Here is a 25,530-nt window from a genome sequence, read left to right as displayed (position 1 = left end):
AATTGAGCTGGAGAGAGAATTAAAGTGAAAGGAGGGAAGAAATAGAACAAAACTGGAGAACAAGAAATAAAAACAGACTGGGTAGGACAGTTAGAAAAGGTGAAGGAAGTGAAGTAAGTTTGCGATCCTTAGTGTCCTAAGTTAGGAGAACCTGAAACTGTATAAGGGATAGGTTAAATGGGTATGGCATTGTGGGGTGTGGTCACAAAGTGGTTGTGGCCTAAATTTGTGCACCACACTATTCAGTGATTGATTGTGCCCCTCTTTACAGATCTCAAATGTTGGGAGGCAAAAAAATATGTCTCTGTATACAAAAATTGATGATTCATTGAAGATGAAATTCTCAAAACAGCATAATACATAACAGTATAGACCTATTTACACTTTCTTGCAACATGAGCAAAATAAATGGAAATTGTATTTATAAATTCTGCATTTTTAATTCAAAATAATGCTTATTTTTGTTCTGTTATAAAGCAGTAATGGAGATCTGAGATGTAAATAGTCTTTCTATAAGCAGCAGTAAGTTGAACTAGCTCTGTATAAAAAAACTTCTTTCTTAACCAGTCTTTGTTGCGGTGTTGTAGGTTAGAAATAAGCAATGGTTCATTGTACACTAAGTTATATGAGTAGTAGTAATGAATTATCTACCTTTGCTATAAGTTAGTTAGTTGGAAACATGGAGTAGGCCCAGTTTTTCCTGCCCTGTTTAGCTCACGAAATAACAAACACATGGATTTTCCTTACATATTGTTTCTTCTTTATGTTATAGTTACTATTAACACTCATTCATAAAACACCAACATATTTCACAGTGCTGTACAATCAATGGGTATATACATAGAATGTCAGATTACATACAAAAACAATCAGTAACCTATACAGGAGGTAGAGGCCATGTCAAAAAATCTTATAATCTTTGTTTGTACAGGCCCTATTCATTGAACCCTTTTTAAATATTAGGAATTTCCGCACATAAGTATGTTTGCTAAGATTACAAAACACTGTTGCTACAGAAACTTTTATTATTGGAATCCCTTTCTAGCAGTTACTTCTGCCTGCAGGTTGTTATTCAAAGTGTTTCTCTCAAACAGCCCAAGGCCAAAACAGGAACTACTTTGCATGAGTACCTTTGGTTGGCAATAGATTTGTTATGTAAGCTATCCAGTAAAAATAAGCAAGAGTACAGATAATTTGTTTATTATGCTAGATATTTTGTTTTTGCGGATGTTTCTATTTTTACGGAAGTGTTATCTTATTCTTACATTTGTAATTTAATCACACTTTAAAATTTGTGTCTTGAACAAAGAATATGTTGTGGTAATGTTATACCATATTAATTTTTTTAATTGTTTTGCTTTTTTTCCACTTTCCTTCCATGTGTTTCTTCTCTTTTCTTTCTAAATATTCTTTAATACCACCTTGTACCCTGTCTTCCACTTCTTGTTTCCAAAGCACTGTTTTCCTTCATTGTTTATAAAAAAAATTGGTGTTGGTCTGGTCTATGGATAAGGCCTTTACCAAGGCAAACATCATGGCTTCTCAAACTTGTTTATCAATAAGGTAGTAGGTGTTTTTCTACCTACTAAAATAAGTAGGTGAAGAAACTGTCCCCATGACATCAGCCATAGATCTCAGAGAGGGGAATAGTAGATGTCAAGCAGTTAAGGTAAGGGGCTGAAGGTAGAAGTGTAATGAAATTTGAGTCCGTTTAGAGAACTTTAGCAATAAAAAAACAAATAAGACCAGGTGTGGACAATGAAGGAGAAGGACTACCATGCCAGAGAACACAACAGAGAGAGACCAAGAGAATAAAAGGCTGGGATCCATAAAGCGGAAGATATATGTAAAACAACAAGTATAATTGGCACCAACAGAAAGCAAACAAAATGAAAGATGATGAGCCAGTTGTAGGTTTTTTTTTTCAACTTTTTATTAGTTTTTACAATACATGTAAACCATAATAATTACACTGTTTACTTTATGAATATCTCCAGAGAGAAAAGAAAAACACCATAACTTAACATAACTCCAAAAAAAAAACCCCAGACATGAAACATAGCTATAAATTATCAACACCAGAAATGTTCTTCCATATTTTTTGAGCTTCCTGTATGAATCTTCTTTCTGAAATATTTCTTGGAATTGCCATTTCATATTCTATTTTACTGTTAACTTCTCTCATAAGCTGGGAAATGTTTGGGACCTCCTGTTTTTTTCCAATTCCTGGCAATTAAAAGTCTGACTGTATTTGATAATTGAAAAAATACTATTTCCAGAGCTTTGTTAGGAATTTTGTCATAAATGTTTAATAGCACCAGTTCTGGAGATGAAACAAAATCTTGTGAAATATAATTTGATATCAGAGAAAATGCTGAAGTCCAGAAGGACTGGATGATAGGACCACCATATGTGTAACATATCTCCTATTTCTTTGTTACATCTCCAACAAGTATCAATAGTTCCTGCATAAATCTGACAATTTTAAGGGGGTTAGGAACCAATTGTATAAAATTTTGTAAAACTTCTCCTGGTGTGTTATGCATTTCGTATAGCTCTGTGTCCTGGTTGCCAGTTGTAGGTTTTAACAGGTTAAGGTTTTATTTTACTTCTAGGTATGTCCAATGGTGAGCTTGTAGACTGGATGGACTCCACTGGCGAAGAGCTTAGCCTCTGGCAGAAAATGAGACAATACCCAGGATCCTGGGCAGAAGGAACCTTGCAGCTTCGCCCCTCTATGGCCAAACAAAAGTAGAAAAAGCTGTCAACAAATGGAAAATATTCCATCTCCTCTGAGACAGCAAGCAAATAATGTTTGTCACTGTACTCTGTGCATTAGGAAATGGCACATCTAATTTTTAAAAATTTAATAATCACCGTATATTTGTTTCGGTTTATATCGATTTTTTTTTTAAACAAATGGTCTATAAGGTTTTCTTTGATCAAACTGATCTGAAAATAATTCATTTCTTATGTACTTCTGTTCTCATAAATGTATGTCATGGGAAATGTTTGTTACCTGTAGCCTGTAGCTGTATCTACTGTAGTCTTTATCTACTTTCACCTTCTTACTAGTATGTCAATGTTTGTGTTGGAACTTCTACATTTACTCTTTTTTAAATAATACATGCCGCGTGTCTTCTACGTCAAATTTCTTGAAATTATTTGTGGACATTTCACCCTGTAAAGAGCCTGTACAAGACATTATTTTGTATACATTTTCGAATGAAAGCTTGTGAAGATAATACAGCTGTAAATAAATGTTCTTATTTAAACAGTAATTAAACCCAATAGGATTGTTTTGCCTCCAATAAGGATTCATTATATCTTAGTTGGGATCAAGTACAAGCTACGGTTTTATTATTACAGAGAAAAAGGAAATCATTTTTAAAAATGGGAATTATTTGATTAAAATGGAGTCTATGGGAGATGGCATTTCTGTAATTCGGAACTTTCTGGATAATGGGTTTCCGGATAAGAGGTCCACTACTTTTATTTTATAGTACATTTATTTCCAGGCAACTAAAATAAACATATCTATTCTTGACTGTTTTTGTTCTCCTAGACGTGCCTAAACAACCTCACATAATATCTACATACAGTGGGCAAATCATGTTAGTACAAAGTACAAAAAGGCACTTTCTATAAATACTTTTCTATATTTCTATACCATTTTAAAATAGAGAGGCCTTCTCTTTCCCCTTACAGATTAAACAAAAAAGAGCTGGTGGCACACCTGCCTACTTAGCAGAGGAACCATCAGGGACTGAGTAGGTGTTTTTGTTACCAAGCTCAACAGACTCTGCATTGACATAAGTGCCTTCTCAGGACCCATCATTTGCCCCTCTTTTCAGCAGACAAGAGTTTAATTTGCTCCCTGTCTTGTTCATTCATCCAGGCAAAAGAACAAGCTGTTTGTATTTACTACAAAGAAACTCCAACCATGTTTAATTACATGGCCCTACCTACACTGTGGATTAAAGGGTTACTTTACCAGCTTATCTTCTATTCAGGTTAAGCACTTATGTGCATGGGCAGTAGCAATTAACTCCACTCTAGGTAACTGATGATCTCTCTCTTTTCATTCTGCATCTGTGCCCATTCAGAATTTAGTAAACAATTTATTTTAATTAATAAAGGAAGTATTTTTAAATTTTGGATGTAATAAGTAATGTTCTTCTCCTGTGGTACAATTTTGCAAAGGGGGAACATCCCCTTTAATTAAGATTTTTCCCCTTGATTTCTACTCCATATTATTCCAAATTAACATATGGAGGACATCTTCTAAAATATAAAAAATGAAAATAAATAATCCAAATAAATGTTAAAGAACATCTACCACATGTCCCTGGGACCAGTGGCATAACAACAGAGGAAGCAGACCCCACAGTGGTGGTGGTGGGGAGGGGGGGGGACTCGGAACGCGGGGTCTGCTTCCTCTATTTTACATATAAATCCCTGCTCAACGTGCATGTGGGGAGAAGGGAATTTATATGCAACTGTGCGGGGGCAGTGTCAGGGCAGAGGGAGGACACATCAGGATAGGGGTAAGTTCTTCTCTGCGCAAGGCCCCTTTTTTGCAGGATACACCACTGCCTGGGACTGTGCTATGGAATGGAAAAAGCACCATTCCCCTAGAAAATGACATGCTTGCATTCAGCTAAGGCTGCTCATGAGTGCATCAAATTAGCCAATACTCAGAAGGTATTACCGCAGCCCACACTACATTCTTGTATAACCTTTGTCCGGCTGCTTCTAACCAGGCATTTCCAGAACAGCTACAAAGGCCAGAGCAATAGACTTTTTTTTTTTTGCCAACCTTAGGAAAGACTTTTTTCATGGAGACAGCTGTTTCATTAGAAAAGGAATATTTAACTTCAGAGGGGACAAAAAATACCCACCAGACCCACAAACAAGATATATTACTATCTGCTAACTTTCACCTCCTGCCCATTCACTAAAATACTGTGGTGCATGAGAACCATGCACATTGTCCTACCTTGTCCAGCAAACTGAGAAGGAAGAAAGCATTGTCACAGCTCATTTTGCATAAGTTGGACAGCTGAACTTGAAAAAAGATGTATTAGTCAATACTACTATAAGAATCCATCTGTGAAGCTTGAACCCCTGATAGTATTTTAGAGTATGATGGAAGTCTGGTGGGTAAAGCTTTGCTGCTATGGAAGGTTTATGTTTGCTTTAATGCTATAAAATTAATAAACAGAACCACTCCCATTACTGTTACTATTTTCAGTTTGCTAAAGAAACTATTTTTATACTGGTTTTATTCAATAAATATTGTCTTTCAATAGTTAATCTAATGTTTACTAGAATAAGGCTGTTTTATCACTAAAACCAAGGTGCAAAGTGCCATTCTCGAATTTTGCATGCATGGTGAGTGCAACTGCCAATGGTAAACAAGCTCTCTTGCATCTAAATGTTAGTCCCATAAAAAGTAACCATTTAGATGACCTTTACTATTGAGTCTGAAGTGAGTCTATCATAATTATTCAGCAGAAAAGTCTCTTCATCATTCACAGTTTTCTTTATTCAATTCCACCTGGGAGAGCTCCCGAGGGCTCAATAAATATGTATCAATAAAAAGAAAGATATCTTCAGATGTTGTGGGATCCATATATCGATCTCTATCAACCCCATGCTTGTCAATAAGGACCATGTTAAAGTATGAACGGGAAATATGGAGAGCCTGTCTGTGGGTAAAAATTCACAGGTTTAATAAAACACAGACAATATAATTTTATATCTCAAGTGCTGAAATGAGAGTTAAATAAAATAACATGTAATAAACCTCACAAAGTTTTCACCAGGTCTAGTAACCCATAGCAACCAATCAGCAAGTAGTGTATATTGTCCTTTTGATCAAGAACAAAAATCTGATTATTATGGCTTATTTTGAAATGGGTACAAACTTTGTACCTCAGAATACCATACTAAATATGGCACTATGCCATATCACCATAATACTAAAGGAGGTTTTTGAAAAATAGATGAGGTGGCAGAAGGTTGATTTGTTGAGCTATTGTAATTAAATGTTTTTTTTATTACTAAAATGAAGCCTGACAGTCTCACAGATACTGCTAAATAACATGCAGGGCCACTACTTCCATGATATAAGATGAAAACCTAACCTTAGGCAGTAGTGTGCGGCAGGTTACAAGAGGCAACAAAAAGCCGCTTTTGGTAACTTTAACCACCACATTTCATTTTCTTAAAACTAAAATTGCAACTGTACTTTATGGACAAGAAATGTGGCTCACCCCTAGACCTGCTCCGACACAAAAGAGGTAAATGTGGGGTGGGCAAGGAGGAATAGAAACGCCCCGATGCATGAAACAAACACAAAACGCTCATGGGTTATTCAGGGGAGGGGTAATAGATATTTACCATAAAAGGAGGAGCTGAATTACAAATACAGAGTTTAGATTTATTTTGGATAAAGCTATATAATCAGAAATGTAGATCACTTCTTTGCAGTCAGTACTTTAAAAGTTTTCTGATTTGGCAGTCCTATATTTTATCATGAATATCTAATATATAGTACTTTAGGCTTCCAACTCTTGCTCATTATATCTGCACTGATAAACAACAAAAGCCAGTTGCTATAAGTATAGCACTAAATGTTAATTGCTTGCAGCAAGTTCAAAAATGTTAGGATGAATGTGCATGAATCAGTTGGTTACAGTTGCACCAAAAAAAAATAAAGTGTTGGCATGAGTAAAAGTATATATCTAAAAGACTCTTAAGAAAATACTATTTGTGACACAGAATTAAATATGTAGTACTTAGAGGAGCTGGAGTAACATAATTGTTGCTAGAATGTGAAAACCAGGTTTGTCGCCTATTTATGCGTTTTTATAACACTTATAATTAATTATATGCTAAGTTACCTCAGTTCTTCTATTAATTCCTTGGACAGCTGCTGATTGCGCACTCGTCCTACTTCTCTTGGGGACTCTCCAACTAACTCAACAAGTAATACATGGCGCTGTTCCAGGCCACAGGATGCACTCTGTTAAGAAAAACCTTCACTTAACTTAAACAGATCATTATCATATGTTAATATAGCAAAATGTGAGAGCGCACACCTTCTGTATAATAAATAAAGGAGTTGCAAAACACTGGAGAAAACCCATTCAGTAACTCCAAAAAAGATTCCAAGAAAGTAAAAAGTATCTGCACATTCAAAAATCATATATAAAAATAGAAAATTCATTCAATACAAAAATACACCATAACAAGTATAGCCCAACGCATTTCAACTCATAAAGGGTCTTCATCAGGGGAAAAAATTAAAAAATAATGAATTAAGCTCATTGTGAACCTTTCAATTATAAGGACTAACTATATATTTATATATGTGTATATATATATATATATATATACAGTACATATATATATATATATATATATAGTATAAAAAAGACCAGCAACTCCGGGATTTCTTGTGAAAAATCAAAACATGTATTCAAAGTAGCATAAACAGCCTGTTTATGCTACTTTGAATACATGTTTTGATTTTTCACAAGAAATCCCGGAGTTGCTGGTCTTTTTTATACTATTGGAACCCTTTACCGAGCACCCGAGGTATGTTATGTAGCGGTGTGCCATCCTTTGTGTATATATATATATATATATATATATATATATATATACAGTGGTGTGAAAAACTATTTGCCCCCTTCCTGATTTCTTATTCTTTTGCATGTTTGTCACACAAAATGTTTCTGATCATCAAACACATTTAACTATTAGTCAAAGATAACACAAGTAAACACAAAATGCAGTTTTTAAATGAGGGTTTTTATTATTTAGGGAGAAAAAAAATCCAAACCTACACGGCCCTGTGTGAAAAAGTAATTGCCCCCTGAACCTAATAACTGGTTGGGCCACCCTTAGCAGCAATAACTGCAATCAAGCGTTTGCGATAACTTGCAACGAGTCTTTTACAGCGCTCTGGAGGAATTTTGGCCCACTCATCTTTGCAGAATTGTTGTAATTCAGCTTTATTTGAGGGTTTTCTAGCATGAACCGCCTTTTTAAGGTCATGCCACAACATCTCAATATGATTCAGGTCAGGACTTTGACTAGGCCACTCCAAAGTCTTCATTTTGTTTTTCTTCAGCCATTCAGAGGTGGATTTGCTGGTGTGTTTTGGGTCATTGTCCTGCTGCAGCACCCAAGATCGCTTCAGCTTGAGTTGACGAACAGATGGCCGGACATTCTCCTTCAGGATTTTTTGGTAGACAGTAGAATTCATGGTTCCATCTATCACAGCAAGCCTTCCAGGTCCTGAAGCAGCAAAACAACCCCAGACCAACACACTACCACCACCATATTTTACTGTTGGTATGATGTTCTTTTTCTGAAATGCTGTGTTACTTTTACGCCAGATGTAACGGGACACGCACCTTCCAAAAAGTTCAACTTTTGTCTCGTCGGTCCACAAGGTATTTTCTCAAAAGTCTTGGCAATCATTGAGATGTTTTTTAGCAAAATTGAGACGAGCCTTAATGTTCTTTTTGCTTAAAAGTGGTTTGCGCCTTGGAAATCTGCCATGCAGGCCGTTTTTGCCCAGTCTCTTTCTTATGGTGGAGTCGTGAACACTGACCTTAATTGAGGCAAGTGAGGCCTGCAGTTCTTTAGATGTTGTCCTGGGGTCTTTTGTGGCCTCTCGGATGAGTTGTCTCTGCGCTCTTGGGGTAATTTTGGTCGGCCGGCCACTCCTGGGAAGGTTCACCACTGTTCCATGTTTTTGCCATTTGTGGATAATGGCTCTCACTGTGGTTCGCTGGAGTCCCAAAGCTTTAGAAATGGCTTTATAACCTTTACCAGACTGATAGATCTCAATTACTTTTGTTCTCATTTGTTCCTCAATTTCTTTGGATCTTGGCATGATGTCTAGCTTTTGAGGTGCTTTTGGTCTACTTCTCTGTGTCAGGTAGCTCCTATTTAAGTGATTTCTTGATTGAAACAGGTGTGGCAGTAATCAGGCCTGGGGGTGACTACAGAAATTGATATTGAAATTGAAAATTGAAATTGATAAACCACAGTTAAGTTATTTTTTAACAAGGGGGGCAATCACTTTTTCACACAGGGCCATGTAGATTTGGAGTTTTTTTTCTCCCTTAATAACGTAAACCTTCATTTAAAAACTGCATTTTGTGTTCAATTATGTTATCTTTGACTAATAGTTAACGGTTTTTGATGAGCAGAAACATTTAAGTGTGACAAACATGCAAAAGAATAAGAAATCAGGAAGGGGGCAAATCGTTTTTCACACCACTGTATATATATAGGTGCTTGAGAGAGGGTCAGCACTCACAGGACTTATACAAACAAATTATTTTATTAAAGAGGAGACTAACGTTTCGGCTAGCACTCTAGCCTTTTTCAAAGTGGTGAATACAACAAACACTGTGTCTAAAAAGCACAGTAGCGTGTTAATTTTGATACTTTTGTTTCTGTTTAAGCTGCTGCTTAGACCTTTTGATTACTTGCTTGTACTGATTATTTCTTTTTTGTTTTTTGTTTTATTGCATGTTTTCAGTTTTTTATTGATTTATCTCTGGTATTCTGTCTCTGGCGACGTTTGATGACGTCATCTCCACTTTTTCCCGCCACTTTGTGATTTTTAGACACAGTGTTTGTTGTATTCACCACTTTGAAAAAGGCTAAAGTGCTAGCCGAAACGTTAGTCTCCTCTTTAATAAAATAATTTGTTTGTATAAGTCCTGTGAGTGCTGACCCTCTCTCAAGCACCTTCAACATTATTTGGACCTGCACCCAGGCAACAGCAACTTATCTATACGTGAGTGCCGGCATTTACTTGGAAGTTTATATATATATATATATATATATATATATATATATATATAGAAGCAGAGAGCCGCACACACAGGGGCTTTGCAAAAAAATAAGATGTTTATTGAAAAAGATCCGACGTTTCAAGCACTAACGGTGCTCTTCCTCAGGGGCAAACCAAAAGACTGTGTAAAACCACCCCCCTTAAGTACCCCACCACAAGAAAAAGAGCGCCAAAACAAATATATGTAACATAAAAGAATAAGTTGTTACAAAAGATAATTAAAGAATCAATTTGCAATCTCAAAAAGCTCCTGACTTTGTTACCAGGAAACTAGAATCATATACAGCTAGAACGTAAAAAGTGAAAGGAATCTAATTTTCTTGGCATTCTGTGTGTGCATCTTACACAAACCTGCAGTGCAGTAGTTTGCATTCTGTAGTAGCGATCAGAAGAACTAGGGCTGGATATAAATAAAAGACGTTGCTTCTCAAAGAATTGATCAATGAACCCCGCGGCAGAATTCACATTAACATTTATAAGCATGGCTGTAAATACAAAACAAGCAATCAAATATTTCACTTTATGCCACAAAAGTTTCACTTTATGCAACAAAAGTTTTAATAATTAAAACAGATGGTAATTTAGCTAAAGCAAGAATTTGGCTATCAGGTGCGTGCCTATGGGTGTGGGTCGACAAATAGTCGAATTACTATACAACAAAAAAAGTTCACCCAGCACACTCTTACCTCCTCCAATAACAATAAAGTAGCCTCCTCCTGACAATAAAGTAGCATTTTATGATTTTACTCTGACACGTCTCAAGCGGGGGTGCTGATACCATAAGGCGAGTTGAAAAACTTGCAAAGTTACCAGGGACAGCAAAAAGCCACCTCCCCCGTCATCATCTACATGTATGTGCACATGCATGTTAGCACTGGGGGGTGGGGTGAGATAGGGGGTGGAGAGGGATTGGTGGGGAGGTGTCCGGCCAGGATGCCTAGGGCGCCTGGTCAACCTGGCCCGGCACTGATTGTAGCAGGTCTCTGCGCTCTTGTGCTCTTGCACTTCTTCACTGGGTCTCCATAAATTACCCCATAAGTCTTTGTGAAGGAAAGGTACATACTTAAACATATAAGCTGAACACATTTTCAATTTAAAGCCTACTTTTCGGTGTGACAGGTGCCCCGTGCCAGTAGTGGGGACTGACTGTTTATGTGTATAGTTTTACTTTGATTTCAGTCAGTACAAGGTATTTATAAATAGATCCAGCATTCTGTCATGGTGCCTATCATCACAGTGAAGGGGTCTGTGAATTCCAACAGCCAATGGAGCTCAACTGTATTCACTGGCCAATCTGAGGAGCTCAAGAGAAGAAGCTGGTGACTGGGGACTTGCCAGTTGAAGGTTTCAGTTAGGAGGTTTTTTTTATAAGAGAAATAACTTCTTTATTTAATATAGAAAAAAAACTCCTAACTCTTTAAAAGTGTACCAAATCACAGTGCAGTCCAGGCTGGGATGGCTGCATTCATATGAATTTCAATTTCTGAACAGTTACTTACGTGTACAGGTAGCTGGTGTTCCAGCCCAGTTCTGGCTAAACTGGCAGACTCTGGCAGCTGGTCCTTGACGCTCGTACCCTCCCTCGCAGTGATACTCACAGGTTGCCCCATAGTTATTGCCTGCAGCAGTACAGGTGATGTAACCATGAAGAGGTGGTGTAAGATCTGGGCATCGCCGCACTGTGGGATCAAAGCAAAATTCTCAAATGGAAAAGGTAAATTTGGGAATCATTAGGATTTATACTAAACATTCCTTTTATTTTACATGGTCAATTTGTTTCAAAGTGTCTTTATTAAATATTTTAATGTCTGGGGCATAAACTGTGTGTTTCAGTATACAGTCAGGTAGCTGTAATTCAGCAAGTTCGATAAGACCCCCACAGCAGGGGGCCATGCCTACTGTAGTTAAAGTACGGAACTGCTTGCTAATAGTTATAAATATGCCATTCCCTTGCCAAGTTAGGGTTAATTTCCTTCTGAATTTGACTTTGGAAACAGTATCCAACTACAGCATCCCACTGTAGTAAATAGGAATTAAACATATCTCTTGTTTTTTTCAGAAAAACCCATGATGTAAAAATTCACAATGTAATTGTCCTTAGATGAAAAGTTAAAGGAAGGTCTGAAAACTGTTTTACAGCGTATTGCACTTTACAGTAATAGAAGATGTTTCCCTAATGCGCTTACCTTGTACTTTTACTATAAATTTACAGCTTGCCCTATTGTGGGCCCTGTCATAAGCTGTGTAACGAATAACATGCTCTCCCTCTGGAAGCTCAGAACCAGGTTCTGGGCCTCGGAGAAATACTCTGCAAAAAAGCAACAACAAAAAAATAGAATCACTGCAGTGAGGTTTAAGATAAAGAATTGACAACACAAAAAAATTACATTTTATTTCTTTCCGTGCCTTTGACTCTAGGCCCTGTGACAGAGCCATTCTGGTTGCCTTGTTCTCAATGTGGGTTTCTATTCCAAGGATCTAGTGCTGGCATGGAAATGGTTAAATTACATAATTAGATTAAATCTAATCTAGAATACAGTCCTACTAAAATGTGTGCACTATAGGGTGTATTTATTTAAGAGAGTCAGATGCTATACTTAAAAAGATTAAGGAATGTTTTTTTTTTACTTCACATATAAAGATGGTAACACAAGAAACGATTAAGAAATTATGAGATGCTGCAATAATTGGGCCTCAGTATACCTACAGATACTATCGCAACTGTAATTCTATCCCAGTCTTTACTGAAACTGCTACTAACCTCTTTAAAAAAAGTGCATTCTGGGTGTACATTTGCAAATTTTACCCAATAGATGGGAGTAAGGGTAAATATAAACAGATGCCCCAGAATCTTACCGTGTGATAACACCATCAGCTGAATCTTTCACTTTTGGGTTCCCCCAGAATATTCTTGCAGTCAATTTCTCTGGCTCTGCTACTTTCATGCGGGACACAGGGCACTGAATTTTGGGTGGGTCCAGATCTGGTGGATACAACGTAGTCATTCCTAACAGCTGTGCATATATAAATGATGTAAACCTGGCCACACAAAGGGACCAATGCAGTCCTTTTTAAAATTATAAAAGAAATAAGATGGTAAATCCACTTTTTTCTGCTTCAACCAATGTCAAATGTGGTGCAATATTTTGCTGCTAAAAGTGTATAACATGGCTGCTAAAATAAGAAAACTATTTGCATGTTGCGTTGGCAAACCATTCATATCTGCAGTTCAATAACACTAAGCTGATACAACTTCATTAAAATTACAACACTTTCTGTTTTAAGTTTTTTTTTTACTAAAATAATAATAGCATTACCAGAACTTCTTTTTGGTATTTATATAACATAATGAAGTTTGCACACTGTTTTTGCTAGTTCAAAGTTTTTAGCTGACATCTTAGAAACAATTTCAGAAAAGTAATGAATGGCATTACAGGAAAAAAAAGCTGCAATGCAAATACAGATGGCGCAAAAAATATTATTGCCCATAGAGCAGCAGCAGAAGGGCTAGACAGTCACTTTTTATTGGGCCTGTGAGGGCTGTTTAGGCCTCTATGAATTTAAAATGACAGGGCCTATTTTGATTCCCAGTCAGGACCTGCCATAGAAGGTGAAAAGCACAGTAATTTTTGTGGTTTTAGAGATTTTTGAAACTACGACTAAACCTATTTCCACAAATGACAGCCAATAATCAAAAAATCCAAATTGAAAAAGCATGAATGAAAAATACACCAAAAAAATGCAACTTTTTCATATTATTGCACAAAATTCTTGACTTTTCTGTACTACAAAAATGACAGTCAAAAAACACAAAAACCTCTAAAACCACAAAGCAAAGTTTTAAAAGGGATGTGTGCAATTGACTTAGATTGGACTTTACCACTTGTGACATTTTTTTTCCTTTTTTAAAAGAATTTTCACACTTTGGGTTTGATTTTTAAAGTCAACATCTATTATTTTAATGATGTAAGCAAATTTGGTAACAATGCTGAAGTTCCTTTCTGGAAGGTTTTAATCCTAAAGAAGTATCTGAAAATTTACCTACACAGACAGGTTCTCCACCGCTCCACTGTCCATCTTCCATGCAGATCCGACTGCGGTCTCCTTCCACCACATAGCCGGGGGCACAGGAATAATCACAGCGAGATCCCTCAGAAACACCTGCTGAGCACTGATAGGATCCATAAAATATTGGTGGCAGAACATGACACTGGATTCCTAAAAGAGAGTTTTGCTACAATGACTAGGAGGTTTAAAAAACATACATTTAAAAGCTTATCATTGGAAAGAGAAATATGAGTGGTGTTTCAACAAAACATTATCTTAAGAGATGGACAAAGTTATCTCTTTGCCCTGGGAAAGACTTGGCTACAAGAATTTCTTACAAAGTGCCCTACTTAAGTGCCTTCTTGTTCATTGTGTAAGAAAGTTGCTTTTTACACATTAACTGAAATGCAATCTGTTTTCAGTATTTAATGTTCAGATAAATGGATTCAAGTTATTCTGTCATCATGATGCAAGCAATTTTAAGAAATAACCATACGTCTAGCCATCTCTCAGCTGTTGGTAGAGCTCAGACAAGGGAGAATTGTATCCACGAGTATCTACTTACTTCTGCAGTGGCCAATCCCAGACCAGCGCCGGTTTGATAAACATTGCACTGAGTTTTGTCCAATGAGTCTGAAACCTTGGTCACAAGAAAGACGGCACCGGGTTCCTAGAGAGCTGCGGTAACTTCCTCCAAGTGGTGAATAGCAAGTTGCTTCCCCATCACTGATATGTAGATCATAGCACCAACGTGGAGCTAGGAAGCACACAAGCAGAGTCATGACAAGTCCTACAAAAGCTGCTGTATCTTCAGTTCTAAAAAGGCAGTAGGCATCTCCAAAGGGGAGGCGGTCTATTGCAATCTCAAGCTCAGTGGTTTATAAAGAGAGAATTTCACCATCGTTTAACAAATATGTTTGAACAACTGGTACAATGGGGAGTGTAGCTGAGGCCAATCCAGTGGCAGTACCCCCATAAAATGGTACTACATTTTTAGTGTATTCTTCCTGACAAATGAGACCTATAATCCTTTGCTTCAGATACATGTATTGGATCCTTTATCTGGAAACCTATTTTTCCAGAAAGCTCTGAATTACGGGAAGAATGTCTTCCATAGACTCCATTTTAAACATATAATTCAGATTTTTAAAATTGATTTTCTTTTTCTCTGTAATAATAAAACATCTTGTACATGATCCCAGCTAGGATATAATAGGGTTGATTCACTAAAGGTCAATATTTCTAGCGCTATTTATAGCATGTGTAAAAATTTTTATCGCGTCTAATTTTTCGCGTCTTAACACATGATTCACTAAAAGGATACTTGCGTTATTTTAGACGTGATGCTGTTTGCGTTATTTAAGTTGCGAAGATTTTCGTGCAGTATTTGATGCAACGCGCGCTAATTAATGCAGCGCACACAAATTGTCACCGCGTATGAAAAAACCCACGCCATATTAGCCGTACACGGCATTACTTTCGAAAAACTACTGTTGTGAAAATGACCATTTCCCTGCAAACTGGAGGCTACATCACTCTAGGGCCAACACATACTTGAATACATCACACTGCAAAGTCCATATTGTGTTGCCAAAAGCTCATGAACTGTACTTTTCTATAATTACTGCCTGCCTCAAGTAGGTGTTAATTTTTGCATAGACTAATGCGATATTTAGCGCATCTAAGTGTTTGTGAATCATGCGTTAGTATTATTTCTGCGCGCTAATTAACGCAACGCAGTAAAATTAACGCATTCAGTTGCACGCTATTTAATGCATGCGATATGCGACTTAACATGTGCGATAATACTTTAGCCAATCGCGCGTTTTTTTCTCACATCAATTTTAACGCAGAAAAGCATGCGATAACGATTATCGCACTTTGGTGAATCAACCCTAATGAATCCCTTTTTGAGGCAAAACAATTCTATTGGGTTTATTTAATGTTTAAATTATTTTTTTAGTAGATGTAAGGTATGGAGACTTAAAATATGGAAATATCCCTTATTTGTTAAACATACCAAGGAGTATAGATCTGCAATTCTCCATTTCAGATTCAATGTACAATTATTGCCTCTTTTTAAGCAGATCCATGAAGTATAGCATTAAGGAATTCATATTGTGTCCTTACTTTGGATACTGGAAAAGTATAGTATCACTGCTATGCTTGATAAAACATTATTTAATGACTCTTTTGATCTGGAATATATGAAAATAAGTAATAGATAGTAAAAAATGTATACACATGTGGGAGAGTCTTTACAATAGCATTTTTCTGGCACAGACAGTTTTGAACATGGATTTAGGGGGGCAGATGGTGCAGACTAAAATAGGTAACGCAGAGCAATAATTAAACAAGACACCAATGATGCTATGGCTGTAGGATTTGGGAAAGCTGAACAAATGAGAAGGTGATGATGACTACAGACAAGAAAATATACTTCAGTTGAAATATTGGTAAAATTAAAAAAAAAAACACATACTGTACATTTATATTGTCATATTTTATATTTCTGCCATTTCCTTTAACAATTAAGTGCCCAAAATGTTCTACTCTCTTCCAAGGGCCCACATTTTAGTGCTACAATTTTATTACCTCTGTAATTTAACAAGGGTCCCAAAGGGCGGGGTTCAACATAAACCTCATTGGATTGGATCTCGCCATAACTGTGTCCTGAACCTGGAAAAGAGAGAAAGAAAAAAGCACTTGAGAAGTTAAGCTTAGGGGTCATCACAAATTATCAATCAGAAAATGAGGCTGGCCTGTCATATAAGCTAATGCTACAGGTCTGATTATTAAATTCTGATGCTAATTGCACTGGTTTCAGCTGCCAAATGCAGAGTTTTCCCCATAATTCCAGCATAATTGCCACCACATGCCAAGCTGAGTCTCCTGAAAGTACATGCATTAATATTACATATGTGCCTTTTTCTGAATTGTGTGCAAATAGTGGCTAACATATTCAGAGTGGGAACTGCATCACTTTCAGTACACTAAGAGGCTGTAGATACGAAAAGATGATATCCTTCCAATAAAACATGGAAAATAGCTGTTTTTTTATTTTGTTATTTCACTATGTTTAGGCTTCTACTGTTAAACTAACAAATAAGGGTACATATATAATTTTTGCTTTTGCTTCAGAAAACGTTTAAGCATTGGGGCTCATTTGTTAACAATGGGCAACTTTAAACTGTTACAGTAAACTATGGGAGCCAATCACATCACAAAAATAATTAATCCCTATTTTCTATAAATAATCATATTGACAATAAGGGCAGAGAGGAACTAATAAACATCTTAAAGGAGAACTAAAGTCTAAACTAAAGCCTACAAAAACAGGTGGCTAAAAATGTTGTTGTTTTTTTTTTTTTTTAAACTAAATGTATGGTACTAGCCCAAAGGTTCAGAAACCCAATATTAATAATAATTCACCGAAATCTTGTGTCAGTGACACTGCATATGCTCAGTGTCCTCTGGGCAGCTGTTGAGAATCTAAGCTTAGGGGTCGTTGGAAATCATCAGTAATTTTGCAGAATATGATTGACATCTGTCATAGAAGATGGTGCTACAGGGATGATAATAAATCCTGATGCCCAGTGTAGTGGTTTCTTTGATGCCAGGATAATGTAAATGGGAAATAATAACTTATACTGTGATTGTTGTATACTGTATATAGTAAGTCGGTCTATAAGCACTGGTAACTATCAGAAGCCCAGTGCATGCGCTGTGTATTACCAGAAAAGAAAACAGGGAGATGCTAGGGGCATCTTCCTAGATAGATATTAATGCTAAAGTACTGTGGTGGTGGCATTAAGCTTATTCAGATTCTCTAGCCTAATCCTTGGTTCTCTTTTAACTGACCAAAGGTGACACATTCCATTTATTTTATTTCAGATGTTTTAGCAGATTATAAGTACCAAACTCTATGGAAAATAAAACTAAACCAATATTACATACTAGATTTAAAAAAAAAACCAATACACATAGGCGTTATTTTTCTCACATTAAAAGACACACTATTTCCATTACCATTTTATAGCATAAGCTTATGAGCACATGCACAGAGGAAATGGTTCTGTTATACACTGACTCAGATTAAACGCTTGGCAGGAATAATGACATTCCAGTGGTATGAAATCACATTAATGCTATGCTCCAGGTCCATGGGACTTTCCTCTTCCTCTGTGATAATGTATGTGTATATTTCTGCAGCCTTTTGTTCTGCCTCTGGCTTAGGCAGCAAAGATGTTTTTGTTTGGGGGGGAGCCTGATGTAAGAATGTGTGCAGCACATTAATCATACTGCACTGAGTATTTAGAACTGGAACCAGCATAACATTTTATGGGGTACTTTTTACTATAAATATACTGTGACAAGCATTTTACATAGTGTTACTACAACTTTTTAAAAAAGCTCAACTTAATTAAGTTAATCCTATGTTAAATAGGGGGGCTGGGGTAATTTTTCATTTAAAGATATAGCTACAAACATTTGTTCCACACTAAGTGCAGCAGTGCAGACTGGGGTATATTTGTAGCCAAGTAGTTATTGTATGCCCCCAACATCAAAGCCTGAAAATGGGAGGACCCCCATTTAAAATCTTTAGTTATTGTATTAGTTTCCTCCCATCCCATAGGCTAGCAAATTGAAATAATTGCCTCTATGTTATCTGGAAATCTGTTATCCAGAAAGCTCCAAATTATGGGAAGGTCATGTCCCATAGAGCCTATTTTAAGGAAACGATTCTAACAAAACAATCACATTGGATTTATTTCATGTTCATTCAATAATTTTAGCAGACTAAGGTATAGTGATCCAAATTATGGAAAGATCCCTTATCACCCAAGATCCTGAGCATTCAGAATAATAGATCCTATATCTGTACTTAAAGCAAGGATTTTTCCGATTTGGGCAATAAGATAAGAAAATACAAAAACTAAAGATGTCAGAGTAAGTTGTAAAATGTGTGCATGTAAATCTGGACTTTCTTGCCTGCCAATTTGCCAGTTTTTTTTGCCATTCTTTAGTTTAGAAAACTATTGGTAATTGTCAGGGACCTTCATACTGTAGGATTGGGTCCCAGTTGACATCATTGGACATCAGTGTTCAGAATCTTTTAGCATTTTCTTCATTAGAATTAATTGGCAGCCCTAAAGGTACCAGATCTTAAAAATAAAATATATGATTACTATAATTAAATATATTTAAGCAAAAAGTTAAACTTATAAGGCATATTTATTATGACAGAACAAAATGTTTATTCTAAGGTGAAACTGGTCAATTTCTGGGTAAAGTGTATGATGCATGTGCTGACCCCACAGTGACTGGTTTGGTTAATTAAACTCTGGCAGTATAGCAATCATAACTGGTCAATATGAAAAGAACATCTGATGACCTGAATTTGCACATGCACTGGGCCTTTTTCTTCACCCAAAACAGATTAGTTAGTTTGTAAATGATCTTGGGGAAGATTCTAATAATATAATGTTCTAATTATATAACTAGTTTTACAGTTATAAAGATTTCAACCTTTAAAAACCCCATAACATTGAGAAGTACTCATAATAGAAGGGAAGCTGGTCTGCTTTCACCCTCAAACTTTGCCACTCTTCCGATTAAATCTGGTTTCCCCATGATAAACAGTAATAAGAGTTTAGACCTACAAAGAAAGCTCTATGGATAGAGTAGTAATACCATGAGTTCTCTTACTCAATGGGACTTGCCAGAAATTACACAGAGCTCTTAATCTGACTCTAACCGAAAGTGGTTTAAGCATTGAGTCATTCTAGCTGCAAACTGTTTGAGCATTCAGAAGAATGCTGCTTAAATGGAAAAAGGGACCCACAGGAACTTATTCCACCCTGTTTCCGAAACCTGAAAACATTTGGAAAAGATTACGTGTAGAATAGGAAGGTTTTACATAATGTGCAATCCCTGTCTTGGTCGGCGTGACTACACTTAACCACACTTAAAGTCTTTGTTTCTGTCCCCACCCACACAAACTTAACTCCCTCAGATTTCTGCACAGATCTGGCTGCTAATATGTATATTATTCTAAAGCAATTAAACTGTGTAAATTTACTGTATACACAGCAGAGCAGCTCTGCTTCATTTAAAACTTCCACATTGTCTAGAGGCATACCACTATGGCTTTTTATTAGCATTATTATAAAATCCATTAACAGAGACCCATATAGTTATTGTCAACTGTAAGCATTTCTTTTTAATGTATAGGCCAAGGTTGTCCATCTTGTGGACTAGGGGCAGAGTGTGGTATCCCCAAGTGTGAATTTGTGGTGTCTCTGGAAAACCCCAGTAGATGTAAAAATGGGATTTGTAGGTTCTGAAGGTAGCAGGGCTTTCAGGGGGGTGGGGTTTTGTGTTTGGTTGAATCATCATAGGTGGGGTTTCAGCAGGGGCAGGCCAAGCCGACTGATTGCCCTAGGCAACCCGGTTGGCAACCTCGCCCCTGCACCTCCCACCCCCCCCACCCCCCCCTAGCCTGCCTAGCTCTAGTTCCGGCCCTCGGTTTCAGATTAATGGGTCATGACTGTCATAAATGCACAAGTCATTATGGGGACCCTTGATTCCTAAAGGTGGCTGTGTGTGCAGTGAGATACCATGTCTGACATGTCACATCTTGGCTTTAGCTATGGTTTTTAACAAAGAGTGAAAATGGAAGCAAAAATACAGATGGTTAAAACTGGGAAAGCCTGCTTATCCAGTGCCAGGGTAGAAGTCTCCTTTGACATTCCATTCAATGATTCCAGGGTTTCATTTGAAAACGACTTTTATTATACTGCTTTGTTTGAGTGACAGGTCCCATTCAAAGGAGGAAGATACAAGAAAAATGCTAAGAATAGCCTCAAAGTGCTTTAAATTTTCTTGTGTTTTACCTGTGGAAAAACTAGGATGTTACAGGGTACACAGTAAAACCTTTTAGGTCACTGTAAAATTCTTGTAAGAAACCCTTTTACTTTTATTAACATTTGAACCACAATGCAGTGTTTTTGCCATGGTATTAGCTTTATTTTGGTAGCCAGGGGTCATGAGCCTGACTCAGTTGCACCCAAAGCATTAAAACTGACACAGTTGCACTTACACTTCAATGTCTGATTCACAATAGGCTTCATTTCTAGCATTCAACCTGAAAATAACATGGATATAGACCGCTCTGGAAACCCTGGTTTTGAAGAGGCAGTAGCTATAGGGTTCCCATAGCAGCCTTATTAAATAGGCTGGAACAGATGGCAGGCAGTGACGGTGAGCATGTTCCCTTTAATGAATGGGATTTTTTACACAAATGACCACAGGAAAACTTAGGGGCTTCGACTGTGGTGCATTAAAGGGGACCTGTCACCCTAAGAGATAACTCCAAATGTTTTTCTATATTGTTAGTTGAGCAAAATAAACTTCACTTACACTATATACAGTCATGGCCCAAATTGTTGGCACCCCAGAAATCTTTCCAGAAAATCAAGTATTTCTCAAAGGAAAGTATTGCAAAATCTTGGGTCTTCCAGCAGGACAATGACCCAAAACATACTTCAAAAAGCACCCAGAAATGGATGGCAACAAAGCGCTGGAGAGTCCTGAAGTGGCCAGCAATGAGTCCAGATTTAAATCCCATTGAACATCTCTGGAGAGATCTTAAAATTGCTGTTGGGAAAAGGCGCCCTTCCAATAAGAGAGACCTGATGGTTATAGGAAGCGACTGATTTCAGTAATTTTTTCCAAAGGGAGTGCAACCAAATATATAAGTTAGGGGTGCCAATAATTTTGTCCAGCCCATTTTTGGAGTTTTGTGTAACATTATGTCCAATTTGCTTTTTTTCCTCCCTTTTTTTTTTGTTCTGTTCAAATACACACAAAGGGAATAAACATGTGTATAGCAAAACATGTGTTACTGCAATACCTTTCTATGAGAAATACTTGATTTTCTGGAAAAATTTCTGGGGTGCCAAAAATTTGGGCCATGACTGTAAATAATATAAATCTTGTTTTCTGCTGTCTTGGAATAACTCAATCACAGCAAGCAGGCAGGTGCCATTTTGTGGGCACTGTTATTAAGGCAAGCTTTGTATCATGCCAAAATCTTGTTTATGTGCCAGAAGGGGGGACCAGATGCCCATGCCCATGCACTGGCTACACAATAAGATGATGAGGAGGGAGGGGAAAAGTGAGCTGTGCAGTGACATCTAGGTATTGCTTGTCTCAAGCAATATATGATTGACAACTGGGATTTTAAATGCCTTTATAATGGGTATGGGTGTGTTATAAAAAAAAGGAATTTGTGTTTCATGTTTAACTTGAAAAGGACTTTTATTATACAGCTTTTTATGTCTGGGTGACAGGTCCCCTTTAAGTAAATGGCCCTTTTTATCTTTCTTCTTGGGCAGTTCATTGGCAATTTAAATATTCAAGTATCACTGTGCATTAAAATTGTGTTTATGTTAAGTGCTTAATGTAACCCATTTGTTTAAATGGGGTGTAATCCCTGACCTTTATTGCTAGAGCTAATGTAGCTATGTTTACCAAAGTAATATAGTGGTAGGAAACTACTCAAACATACAAGCAACCTCAACCACATTGAAAAAAAGTTTTACACAGAGCTTCTTTGAAGAAGAACATATCTATTTGTGTTCAGTTTGTAAGCACTATGTAATAATTGTTCCATTTATTTTCTTTAATGCTCATATAGTAATTGAAGATAAACAGTTCTATTCTTACAGCCCCTTAAGCCTTTGAATCAAAGAATCAGGTTCTAAAAATATCCTATGTATAATAATATGAAAGGGAGACTGGAACAGGAAAGTTACTTACCTTCATAGTACAGAGATGAAGCAAGTTTGGTGAAAGCAAACAGTAAAATTGTTATTGATGGTTCCATTGCAGGTAGAGCTCACTCTTGTCTTTCAGTGTCTTTCAGTTCCAAGAATTCTCAGAATCTTCCAGGCAGGCAGCCCGTAGCATCTACAGAAGGGCAAATGGATTCTGCAGCTGAACTGCTCACAGTGAATAGTTTGTAGCATCAAACCATGCAAACAGATTATTTATAGAAAAGCCAACACATTTGAAATAGTAACTGAAAAGTACTGTTTAGGAGTGCCAACATTTTTTTTCTCACATATATATTTAAATTGCAGTTTATATTGGCAAAGTTTTCTAAAACTGAATACTCAGGCAAAAGCATTCCAGCAAAGTGTTTAGATCCTTTTCAGAAGTGTTATAACAAACAGGTACAATCTCTGAGTATGCTTTAAAATGCTTTTTTCAACCAGCATGCTTGGTCATTCATACAGCTTATGTTTGTCGGAGAAAAAAAGTGTTAACGTTTTTAAATCCTCATGCAATGACAAGCTTAGTGTGTGACTAGATGGGAATTTAAATGCAAATATTAATAAATATATTAAACTTCAAGCTCTTTACAGGCTGAGCTGTGCTGGAGGTGCAGAAGGGTCTACCATATCCCTTTTCCTACAGAAATGAGAATATATGCATTAAACTGGAGTTAGAACTGCAGTTTTGCAGTAAGAATTGAAGTTAGTTTGTTTTTAATTATTATTCTATTGCCCCTCTGTGTCTCTCCTTGCATGTCATTCACATTAAACCAGTACATTGGCCTATGGCAATTTGTATTTTAACACATGCAAACCTGTATGCAGTTGTCTGCATCTGTGTGGATGTCTGGGGCATTTTAATTGGCTCCTAATGAAACTGACCCTGCTGTATTCTTTAGTGAGTGCTGTGCATGTGTTTGGAAGTTAGATTGTAAGCTCCACAGGCAGATTACAGGTTGGCACTATATAAAAAAAATGGTAAAAATATTTTCAGGAGGTTAAGAGTGATGGGAGCTGTAGCACAACAACATCATTGATGGATTAGTCTTTGATAAATTTTTCCTTCTTTCCCATTGGTCACTTACTCCAAAATGATTCACATATGAGAATCCTGGCACACCAGGTTCCATAATGTTTGTTATGTGGTTCAATGCGTCAAGTATATTAGTCTAGCACTGCAAGCCTAAATATCACTATGCCCACCCTCCAAAATTCAGATGTGTATTTTTGGCAAAGTGATTGCTCATGTCCTTATGTTAACAGCCAGATGATCTGTGTCTGTGTATGGTAGATTCTCACTGGAGAATCTGCATCTGCAATTATATTTGACTAGGAAATGCAAGAAGAAAGAAATACTGAAGTTTTATGTCCCTATTAACCTGGTCTAGACTAGAGAGACATGCAATGGAAAATTACTTTCATCTGTCTGCTAAAAAATGTTTCTGTTAACTACTTGTTGATGTTCCATAAAAACATATAAAAAATGCACTGTACAATTTTAACAGGAAAAATATGTTGCCCTCCCAAACTCAAAACAGCTTCTTGCATCTGTTGGTAAACAATATTTTATACATGAATAAAAAGAAAAATCCCATATAGCGTTGAACTCACCACTTGGAACGGTGGGTCGGGGTGCACATGCCCCAGACTTCAGCTTTAGGGGAGTAATCACAACTTTCTCAAGTGAAAGTAGAAACAATATTTTATACTGCTTAGCATTTAGATCATCAGGGGTATACATACAAAGGAAGCAGACCCTGTGGTTGCTGGAGAGCCCAGGTGTAGGGGGCTCAATAAGGCCCTAATTATAGAGCAATTTAAATATATCTTGATAGAATAGGTGAACTATAGGGGCCCGACATTAAATTTGCTGTGGGGCCCGTAACATCTAGTTAAGCCACTGTAGTTAATGTTTCTATTCACCTACTCACCTACCTCTTAGTTAAACCATCTTTGAGTTTTAATGATAAACTATAATTTAATAACTTTATAAAAAATTCAATTCATTTAGAGATGAAAATGCAAAGCCAAGCACACAGTGCAATATGTTTCACAGCACCCAGTCATGTGTATTTAAGTGCCAATCCCATAAGAAAGAAAGGCTTGTGGGTTACGCATAGGCTACTATTCTAATCAGTGTTGTGATTACAGGCAGTGGAATTCCTCTGACTGTTACCATCTGGATAGCTGCGCAAGAGGCATCGCTAAACCTATGTTGTAAATAATACCAGGATTTTTCACATTTCTATTTTTTACATATAAAATATGACTATTTGTAAAGCTTATAAATTAATATTCCCAAATAAACAACTCCTTACCTGGTGTAGAGTACTGTCTAGTGCCTGTCACGCACATCTGCTAATCCTGACTGGGACACAGCTGCCGGAGCCTAGATGTTGAGAAATCTGAATTTTGCCAGACGCCCACTGAGGTCAAAGAGGAGGAGAGGGAAGTTTTAGGGGTGGGAAGGGAAAAAGTGCATATGCCAAACAGTAGCTTTTCTTAGTCATCTGAGTATCAGTAGCAGATGCAAAAAAGAATTGAACTTCAGTTCCTGTGTATTCTCTTTTTATTTCTATACTCCAGTACTCATATAGACATATAAAAGTAAAATAATTCATCAGTCTGTGTTTGTGTTTATACACTACAAAAAGCTTATTATAAAAAGACATATTAACAATGAAAAATGATCTATGCTCATCACTTTACTATGCTAGCTTTGTTCCAGTGCAATGCTGTTTTAACAGGTTGTTAGAA

The 25,530-nt window shown here is 36.9% G+C and overlaps 2 protein-coding genes across 5 annotated transcripts in view; one reads left to right on the top strand and one right to left on the bottom strand.

Moving 5' to 3' along the window:
• sytl4 (synaptotagmin like 4) overlaps positions 1-3,281 on the top strand; it is a 39,462-nt gene extending 36,181 nt beyond the window's left edge. For both annotated transcript variants that reach the window (XM_031891102.1, XM_031891103.1), the window contains exon 17: positions 2,616-3,281. In XM_031891102.1, coding sequence (XP_031746962.1) covers positions 2,616-2,755 — 140 coding nt within the window. In that variant the 3' untranslated portion in view covers positions 2,756-3,281. The remainder of the gene's footprint in view (positions 1-2,615) is intronic.
• Positions 3,282-3,411: 130 nt separating this feature from the next.
• Positions 3,412-25,192, bottom strand: srpx2 (sushi-repeat containing protein X-linked 2). Of its 3 annotated transcripts, none has more exons than XM_002940439.4 (11): positions 25,092-25,192; positions 22,757-22,938; positions 16,529-16,612; positions 14,499-14,690; positions 13,928-14,104; positions 12,743-12,869; positions 12,073-12,194; positions 11,386-11,565; positions 10,238-10,371; positions 6,909-7,030; positions 3,412-5,711 (listed from the first exon to the last, which is right to left on the bottom strand). In XM_002940439.4, exons 2-11 carry the CDS (start codon positions 22,821-22,823, stop codon positions 5,531-5,533), a joined length of 1,386 nt encoding a protein of 461 aa, XP_002940485.2. In that variant the 5' UTR covers positions 22,824-22,938; positions 25,092-25,192; the 3' UTR covers positions 3,412-5,530. The 3 variants fall into 3 exon arrangements, with proteins under 3 accessions (XP_002940485.2, XP_031746959.1, XP_031746960.1); XM_031891099.1 differs by having other exon boundaries at positions 22,757-22,906; XM_031891100.1 differs by having other exon boundaries at positions 22,757-22,933; positions 25,092-25,183.
• Positions 25,193-25,530: the final 338 nt, after the last annotated feature.

The sequence above is a fragment of the Xenopus tropicalis genome, chromosome 8 (genome assembly GCF_000004195.4).
Source record: "Xenopus tropicalis strain Nigerian chromosome 8, UCB_Xtro_10.0, whole genome shotgun sequence".
Classification (NCBI taxonomy): Eukaryota; Metazoa; Chordata; class Amphibia; order Anura; family Pipidae; genus Xenopus; species Xenopus tropicalis.
Note: the sequence above shows the minus strand (reverse complement) of the source record. Positions and strands in the feature narration are given on the sequence as shown.